A 10,248-nucleotide genomic window follows, 5' to 3' on the forward strand; every position below is an offset into this window, starting at 1 on the left:
CGGCCAGGGTTTTTGGGTATACGGTATACAGGGGCTTTTTAAATCGGGTATACGGTATATTGCAGCTTAAATAGGGGTATTCAGTATATCACTTTCTTTGAATTTCAGGTATACAGTATACAATGCTTCCATTAATTTTGGGTAGTTTTGGTTATTTTGGCGAATTTTTTTCGGGTATACTGGTATACCACTACCCACCCCCCCCCCCCCCCGGTCCCCTCTGGCCGACCCTGGACAAAAGTAAACATTTGAAGAACACAGTTAAATGGATTCGCCGTTCAATAAACAACTCTTCACTCTGCTCACATGAAAAGTGAAAGTAAGAAGTACGAAAATCTTTGTTTGCATGTTGTTTTGAACGTCATTGTCACGTTAATTATGTGTTACAAAAGCACAAAAGTTGATCTAAATGAATGAGTCTAAATAAAAAGGCGATCGAATCTGTAATCTATCCTCACTGCATTCCTATTACCACATCGTGGTATACTAAGTTATGGGATGTGTTCGCGACTACCATGGGCGGCAATAGAAATGCAAAGAGCGCGGTGGCGCTGTCAGCCACATCGTGGTATATCAAAACAGTGTTCAAAAGATGGAATGTTAAAGGAAATAAACGCCAACAATTTTATGGGGAAAAGCCCGAACAAAGCGCATAAAGAGCAAGTCTAAAAAAGGAAAAACACATCAAATCACAAGTGACGCGTGTTTACACTGTAATGTAATCTTCCACACGATCAATTTTCATTTTAAAGTCTTTTTCAAGCATCTAAAACGGAGAATCTTAAAAGGAAGCGCATCTTGAGATTAAGCGGCGTGGTTAGGGCGCTACGTTTGCAAGCTGTTGTCCCGAATTCAATTCTACCACGCTTTGTAAATAGCCAACTGGTTGCCTCCTGCCAGTTAATGTTCTTAATCGTGTTTCTGTTAAGTTTGAATTGTTTCTTTCAGATTATTAAAAGTTGGGTGCCTGTGAACATAGCTTGATAGCTAAATGTAGTTCCGTTATAAACAAAAGCATTTACATTTTTATCTAAATCGTAGGGAGCAGCCACAGTGTCACGCGAATAAACGATGTTGCAAGCAAAGGGAATAAACCCACTTCTACTGGCCGCTCTTTCCTCTCCAGCTCTATCACTTCTTCCCTCATTCAGAAATCCTCAACAGACTTTACTAAGCCAAACAAAGGCTCGAGACGCGGGCGATTGTAAATATTTCTGTCGCAAGACTGAAATCACTACTACAGCATGCGCAATGCGCTCTGAACGCAATCAGAACAAACGAAACAAACGATGCAGTTTATGACGTACAAATGTCGCCTAACAACAGATTTGACATGGAGGCAAAATGAGGCAGCTGTTGATAATTTGCTTTTTGTCGATGATCTTTACAGGTAAGATTTATTGTTGCGGCAGACATTTCTATATTTTACGGATGAAGAAAACTATGCTTCATGTATAAGCTTTATGCTTTATGTATATTTAGCCAATCAATTTCTCGGACAGACTTCGTGATGACAATCGCAATTCAAATCACCCTTCACTAAAATTGACCGCTTTATTATTTGGACAATTGAATAATCAACTAATTAGAGAGCCACATAGTCGCTAACATAGTTTTCTTTCGTCGTCAGCGCTGTCTTTACGATGTCATACCTGCCCTTCAGGTCAAGGAATAGACCTCCAATCTTGTATTGCTCACTCACCCCAGGAATGCGCTTATTACGACAACGGTTGCTTCTTTGAATATCATGGAAGAATGAAGAAAATGGGATGCGGCCGCGATTGGTTTCGGCCAGCGGGATGCCACAATACTGCATGCATCAAATGGTGTTACAGTGATTTGTGTAATAAGGGACTCATTAAACAGTCTCCATTCAGAAAAGAACTTAGTGACGAAGAAGCCAACGACGAGGATGTCTCGACAAGTGATTGGTGGAGTTCTTTGTTTGGAAGCAGTGCTGCAGTTTCTTTGGTATCACCTGGAATTTTCTTTCTTCTTCTTACATGTAATATTACTGATTTCTTATAATAAACTTCCCCCCCCCCCCAAAAAAAAAAAAAAAAAAAAAAACATGTTAACCACCTGTAGCTCAGTTTGTGAGTGATCATGCCGTGAAATAAATGCAGATCACAAAGAGAAAATTTGTGTACGTCAAGTAACTTAACATGGTTAGGCTTGGGATTTTCTTGTTTAGCGTTTGTTACAAGCAAGCAGCGACACTAATCTAGCAAGCCGCTTCCTTACGCAAGGGTTACCTGTGGTGCTCGATACCGGATAGATTTTTATTCCTTGGTGCCATCGTTTACCTTCTTAACTTCCTTTCGCTGAGTATTTTCCTAGATTTTTAACTCCCGCCAGTGTTGACTGAGTTGTAATTGTCATTCGCTTTCTTACTTTGAAGCGATTAACGTTTCTTAGGTCGTTTTTGAACATTGTTCAGTATTTTTCTCCGTTGAATGAATTTTTCTAAGGAAGTTAATAATGTTGAAGAGTTAATAATTAGCCACTATTCACCGAAGTGGAGGTGGCTAGTGGTGGATAAGCGGCGAGCTAAATATCCACCATTATTAAATTTTGAACCACAGATAATGCATTTCTCGTGCTCTGATTGGTTCACTCAATCTCGGTTATCAGCTCATATACCTTAGTTTGACCTTATCTGGTAAATGATGGCGCTAAGCGTTGCCAAGCTAAAGTTTTTTCACCGGAAAGCGAAATTTCTCTCTGAATAGAGCAAAAAAAAACGTTTTTATGAAAAGTTGGGATCAATTCCGACGTTTAGAGGTACGCGAAAAGGTAAGAAATGTTTTTGTGATCAGCCTGCGCCTGTGTGACCACAAGGTCTTACACAACATCGCATCAGTTATCATCAAGTTTTTTCGATTTCGGTCGGATTTGCTCGCTTTTTTCGCTCGTATTTCGTACTTTCTAAACTTCTGGAGTTTAAATTAATTAAGAAATTTAATAATTAACAATTATTCCATTCGCGCTTGATAGATATGAGACTGGTTATAGCCAACTCGGCGAATGGAATAATTGTTAACTAGCCACCGACAGTGAGGTGCATAGTTGTTTTAGTATATACTAAAACAGTGAGATAATATAGCACAAAAAGATGATTTTAACTCATTTATTCGTGCAAAGATTATAACATTTACGGGCGCAAATTCCGCGCGAATTGCTCGGAGGTGAATAGCAAGGATATACGGAGTTTGAGTAGCAAATCAGCGCGCGGGTTCATCGCTATCCACTGTTTTAGTATATAATGAATGTGATTATTGGACGAAAGTCCCATATGTCGCAACAGCTGATCAGCTACAAAACAATTCATAGTTTATGTCTATGCACACAATTGTAATAGCCAGCTTCCCCTTTCGTAACAATTGTTCTACTGTAAACTCTCAAAACTACTCGCAGCACATACCTTCCAACATGGAACGATTAAACGAAATATGCTGAAATTGCAGTCAGGAATTTGCATAATGACTATAAGAAATGTTGGACACTGACTTATTTGAACGTCAAACGACGTTTTTAAAAAACTTGGTAAAGACGTTTCGACCGAAAACGGTTTGAAAGATTAGACCGCGATAATAACCTAATAGAGCGCACTAACGTTTCCAAGGGAAACATAATGCGATTGTTAGAGTTCGTTCTGCGGAACAGCTATGTTACTTATGAAAAGGAGCACTATCATCAAACGTTTGGCTGCGCCATGGGCTCGCCTGTGAGTGCAACCATAGCCAACCTGGTGATGGAGTTTGTAGAGGAAAGAGCAATTTCCACGGCCGCCCACCCTCCAAGATGGTGGTATAGATACGTCGATGACAGCCACGTTTGTCTGCCAAAGGAGTACGTGCAGGAGTTCCATGCCCAACTCAACTCTATTAACCCACACATACAATTTACTAGTGAGGCTGAAAGCGACAACGGTCTCTCCTTTTTAGACACTACAACAGTTAGAGCAAACGGTCGCATACCGGTCCACGTGTACCGAAAGCCGACACACACTGATAACTATCTTGATTTCTACTCTCATCATCCAGCTCAACACAAAAGATCAGTATTTAATACACTCCTTGATAGAGCGGTGAAAATACCGTCAACAAATAGAGGGAAACGCAAAGAAAAGCAACATATTATGAAAGTATTGATGAACAACAACTATCCCTTGCAATTTATCAAGAAATGTGACTCCGCACGCAAAGCCAGGCATCGCGACTCCAACACTAACAACACTACAAATGAAGTAACAACACCATTTGTTCTCCTACCCTACGTGAAAGGCGTAACAGAAAGAGTGTCGAGAGTGCTACGCAACAACGGAATCAAACTTGGTTTTAAACCACTCAGCACTTTAGGCACAATCTTTTCAAGACCAAAGGACAAATCAACCCTGTTTCAGTCTCGATATATTGTATACAAAGTAAACTGCCTTGACTGCGATTTCGCATATTATGGCCAAACGAATAGAGCTCTGGCCACAAGGCTTAGTGAACATAGAAGAGCTGTCCGTGTTTGCGACGGCAATTCTAAAATTGCGCAATACGCAAACCAATTTGGCCATAATATTGACGTTGACCACGCCACTAGTTGACAAGGCAGTTGACTATCACGAGAGACTTATCCTGGAGGCTTGGAATTCAAAGAGAGACCAGAATGCGGGTAATGAACATATAGAAATTCCTGACATTTATGTTTCACTTGCATAATGTTCTTCGTCTCGCGCAGAGATCACGTGTACTCAGGCTTGTAGTCACACACATACGCAAATATGAACCGTTGAAAGAAGCTGTCGCTTTTTTGTCAAATTCAAACCGAGGATGACCGAAGGTTTTCGGTCGAAACCTCTTTACCAAGTTTTTTGAGAACGTCGTTTGACGTTCAAATAAGTCAGTGTCCAACATTTCTTATAGTCATTATGGAACGACTACTTAGCTATAAATGTTTTATCAAGGGTAGACAAAAAGTGTGGGTGCGGCAAATCATCATGAATTTTACATTGCAACTAGCAAAGGTATTTACAATTTTTGTTATCTCACTTAGGTTTACAGAGCAATCAAATCTCTAAACGCCTGAAGTCCACTGTTTACAGTTTCTACTCTTGCGTTAACTTGAAGCCGATAATTTTCCAAAACACTCGTCCCACACAAAGGTCGCTTGAACCACTCTCAACAGTCCAGGGGCCGCGGAGTACGTTTGAAAGTGGTGGGGGAGAAGTTTTGGTATGGATCACGGAAGTGTGTTTAGGAGAAAACAACACCGTAGGAAAAAGTGGGGGGGTGGGGCTATAGCCCCTTAGCCCCTCTCTCTCTCTCTCTCTGCGGCCCCTGCAGTCCAAAGTCAATTTTAAGCCGGTTGCTGGGATTGTGATGACTTTTTACAAAGGAAAAACAAAACAACGCCTCCATGACAAACGGAACATTTTAAGGCCCTCGTAAAAAATGACTACCCGCTAGCCATATTGCTGATCATATTAAAGCCACTGGAAAATTTTTAACGAGGGCCTTAAAACCTAAACCGCAGAGAGAGAGGGGCTAAGGGGCTATAGCCCCTCACTTTTTCCTGACATTTTTGCGTCAAGCAAAACTGACTTTCATTGCAAAATTAAGGAAACCTTATTAATTCAGCATTTCAATTACTAAGACAGCTTTTAATGTCAAGGATACCAGTGGCAAGCTGTTGACTTATTAATTAATTCCTCTTTTTTAATTTACTGTTAAGATCTTTTTTCTTAGTTCCAGACCCCTTACTAGACTAAGTACATTATAACAGTTACTTTTGAAAATGTATGTTGCCTAGCATACAAAACGTCAATTCTAAAAGTTTATAAAATGCGTTAGTTTACCATGCTTATCACCGCTGTTTGTATTTTATCTTTAATCTCGAATGCAACTTCTATATAGATCTTGAAAGATAGAAATAACTTGGAGAGAAAACTATAGAACCGATTAAACGCATATTGCCACAAACTAAGGGCTACGGGTCAGATCACCATACAATACAATACAATACAATTTATTTCCTCTTGACGTGGTGACTTAATTTAGTTACAGACGTTTATAGTTGCCGATGAAGTTTCCATTGTATGGAGTAAAAGTGCTTGAGCATGGTGGCCAAATAAACCATGTAGTTTCCTAGTTGGCCCCCATGTTACCTATTGATGTTACATTTGATACAGGCAAGGAAACAGAAAAAGTTTGGAAACATAGAACATGTTTAAAAATAATAATTGTAGTAAAGTAAAATATAGTAGAGGTACTGCGGACAAATTCTAGGAAGGAAAAGAATTTTGTATACGGAGCGAGAGATAATGCTTAATTTCAAGAGACCAGTTATTTTGAGTATTGCTTAGAGAGTAAGTAATGTTTGATATTTTTAGGAAAGGTGTACCCATTTAAATCTTTGAGGTATAATAGCTTTAACTGAAATCATCTGCTTGCCAGTATTCGTCCTAACATGTGGCTTATATAAGTTCTGTTAGACCTTTGTGCCAGAGGTGGGCAAATTTTAAGACGTGTAAAGAATAAACGTTATGTACGGTGAGAATGTCTAGCAAGTTCAGCAATGGGAGAGCACTCTCAGTATCTTTACCACGTGTATTTGCAAAGAATATTAATCGAGCAATATGATTTTGCTTGACCTGGACTTTCTGCAAGGAGGAAATATAGGTGCTGCCCCATGCCAAAATTGCGTATGATATGTAAGGATAAATGAGGTTATAGTAAATTTACTTAAGTTGCTTTACAGATAGGAAATGTCTTAGCTTTGATATTTAACAATTATTCCTCGAGCCCGAATGGGCTCTGAGTCAATAGCCCACGAGGCCGAAGGAATAATCGTTTTAGTAAAATCCAACTAGTTGGTCAAAAAAATATCGAGACAAAACATCTTTCGCTAGTTAAAGCTAGACTTTAATTGTTGTTTTGGTTTTCAAAGCTGGCGCTTTTCGCTACTAGTGGGGTATAACAAATAGCCTACTAGTAGCTCAACCAATCAGAACGCAGCATTGATAATAGACCACTAGTTGGATTTTACTAAAATGCCGATATTCCTTGAGATACGAGAGCAGATGTACGAACTATGATACTTCCACGAGACGCAGTCATCAATCATTACCCCTAGATACTTAATATGACTTTTACGGACTAAGGAATGACTCGTTCAAAATAACATGATCATCAGGATTAGATAGAGGACTCAGTTAAGTTACGTAAACGGAATCTTCCTAGTAGATACAACCGTGACAGACAATGCAAGGCAGGATTCAAACGCGCAGGCGCTGAATAGACTGGTAATGAACAAGATCTAACAATAGAACACTCTTGACAATAAAGAGGTTTTATCAATGGAAATCTTCACAATTAGCACAATAACTAAATGAATTTCCTTACCTAAAGGTGCATTGGTCCGAAAATCTCCATAAAGTTTGCCGGAGAACAACAAAACTAAGACAAAAACCATTATTTTGGACCAACAGCGCTACCATTTATGACATCGACTGTCTCGGTCCGTTGATCTTCATGACTAGCCACGTTGAGGACCTCTCTGATGCCAGGAAACTCAGGTGCAGCTTTGTTTATTACAGTATATAAATCAAAGTCACATACCTACTTGTAAAAATTTTACAGTCGCAGTTCGTGTCAGCTAAGCTCGAATAATTCATAAAGAAAGCCGGCGTTTAATTTTAATGGTAATTCTGTAAACGCTCGTTGCTAACCTTAAATCAAAAGGTATAAAATGCGCTAACAATCTTTGATGGGTTTTACGAAGGTATTATTTATATTAACGTTGTTGAATAGGGTTAGGGTATTGACAGCACAAGGCGATCGCTGAATTCAATTCGCATTCAATTCGCATGTAAATTGCACGGAAATCCGCAAAACGGAAAATTTCTGGCGGAGAAATAAATGAATGAAATCTTGTTCGATATCGTCTTGATCTCTGTATTAGTAGTAGGCCTTTACACCGTTCCATTCTGAAATCAACTTTGATAGTATACTCATTCGGCATAAACAGAAAAAATCATCTATGCTAAGTGTTTCCACATTTTTGATAACAAAAAAAAAAACAACGAAAACTCTCCTGAAACCCCAAAAGCGACAAAATATATAGAAATTTCGTCAAGACACAGAATTAGGGCTTTTTTCTTTGTTAGGACTGGGAATATGACTGAATTTATGATTATAGCCTTAAGTTCAAAAATGAAGTAATTGCCGTACACCCGGTCCGACGTGTTGGAGATTGCTTTTGCGAAATATTTTATCTAACGGGTCTTGTGTCCAATAATGTCGTACAGCAAAGTCGCAATTTCGCGTCAAGTAACAAAGAAATAAAAATCTTTCTGCTTAGGACACATTAAACTGTTAAGTTACCAATAACTAAAAATTTGGGTGAAAAAGATCCCTGCATTCACAGAATAGTAGAAGCTACATCACTCGGCTGAATTTGCTTTATCCTCTGATGCGAAATCGACCGGAAAACAGGCCGGGACTCGTTACTTGCAATTGTCATCCATCGAAATAAATGACCGCTAATATATATATATATATATATACATTTTTTCGAATTAATATGATTATATTTAGGTTAGATGGGGACAGTGGTTCCTCTAATTCAATTTAAGAAATGACCTTATTTGTCTTATTTTACAGTTTCATTGAGTTGATTTGCTTACTTTTCAGTAAAAATGATCGTCGTATATTTATATTGATTACGACCTCTTGAATTGTAATTATGGAATCATATAAACGTGTGTATGCAGTAACTTTACCGTCCATTTTGGCAATCTGTAAAAGCGAGAAACAGCGAAAACGATTTTCTAAGTAGAGCAGATGGTTTGTTGTTGTTGTTGAAAACTTCCTGTGTCTTCTTGTACGAATAGAACGCACATTAGTCTTACGGTCCTAGCCAAACGGCAGTCATCTTCTTCCTTTGTTGTGTTCGTTAACAGCACAATTGAAATCCCTTTTGGCTTAAATACAGAGGAAGGAAAACGTGTTCCCTACCGACTTATACGTTAAAGAAGCACCAAATTAGTGGTTTACAAACATTGACGTCACATTTCTTTTGATTTTCAAATTTGCCAACCACAGAACAAATTAAAAAAGTCATTGTTTCAACAGCCAATTAGGTTCTGGTTGGTATGTTAATAACAATGGGTGACGTCACCAGAAACATCACTATTGCGTATCCTACGAAAATTTTACTATTTTGCTTAGCTAACGCCAACAAAACTGTCATTAAATGAAAGGAAAGGGTTCAAAGTCCAATTGATGCATGGAATAATTACACACAATAGCCCATATTCGTATTCCTAGTATTGGACTGGAACTAGCTTGCAATGGAGACTAATGCGGGGGAATATATTAAAAAGTAGTTGCATTTCAAAAGATTCCCCCGCATTATAGCCTCCATTGCAAGCTAGTTCCAGTCCAATACTGAGAATACGAATATGGTCTATTAACGTGCGAAAGTGAAGTGAAGCTGTCCTTTTCCCCCACCCCCAATTTCATCAAAATAAATGATGTTAATGCTGAGGAAGCGCTCACTTCCAAACACCATTTAAAAATGTGTTCGGATAAGTAAGTCTCAAGTTTGTTCTAAATGCCCGCATCTACCGCCTGGCATCTGCGAAAGGAGCACATGCGCATGCAGATGCTGCTATGCGGACATGCTCCGTACTCACTATAAACGAATCTCTTAGTTCTTGTCATTCTTGTCAACACCGCTGTGCAATTCACTTTCAATCAAATATTTTGAGCATAACGGACATAGCCGTACAATCAACCGGAACTGATATTATTGCATTGGCTGTAACAGGTCAGTTGTAAAAGGAGATGGAAAAGGCGTTGCACTAGTCCTAATACATTTTAACTTAGTGAAGACATGAAAAATGCCGGGTGACAATGGAAGATTTCCACGTCAAATTAAAACCACATAAGGTATGAGCTATAAGCAGGGGTATCGTTAAAAAATTAATGTTTTTTGATCCTGTAAGTTTTATATATCATAACTTCCATTGCCTATGTAAAGATTCTCCGGGTTTTCCTCCTCGAAAACTGTACTGATGTACTGTAATCGCGAGTATGATAGGCTGCTGTCAATAGAGAAAGAATTAACACAAGTATACTTTTCTTTAATATTTTCATTTTTTGAATATCACATTTCTGTCGGAAAAAAGAAAAGAAACTGAGAAATAGTCCGATGTTAGTTTGAAGTAGTTACGTGGTGTTAGAGTTAGAATGT

General features: G+C 38.7%; 1 protein-coding gene across 1 annotated transcript; it reads left to right on the forward strand.

Moving 5' to 3' along the window:
- Positions 1-3,634: 3,634 nt before the first annotated feature.
- LOC138032648 (uncharacterized) lies at positions 3,635-4,597 on the forward strand. The gene has a single exon (XM_068880359.1). The coding sequence runs from the start codon at positions 3,635-3,637 to the stop codon at positions 4,595-4,597; it is 963 nt and encodes a 320-aa protein (XP_068736460.1).
- Positions 4,598-10,248: the final 5,651 nt, after the last annotated feature.

This window comes from Montipora capricornis, chromosome 2 (genome assembly GCF_036669925.1).
Source record: "Montipora capricornis isolate CH-2021 chromosome 2, ASM3666992v2, whole genome shotgun sequence".
NCBI classification, from domain to species: domain Eukaryota; kingdom Metazoa; phylum Cnidaria; class Anthozoa; order Scleractinia; family Acroporidae; genus Montipora; species Montipora capricornis.

Excerpts from the sequence above, each read along its gene's own strand:
- LOC138032648 (XM_068880359.1), top strand. The coding sequence starts at position 3,635 with ATGCGATTGTTAGAGTTCGTTCTGCGGAACAGCTATGTTACTTATGAA.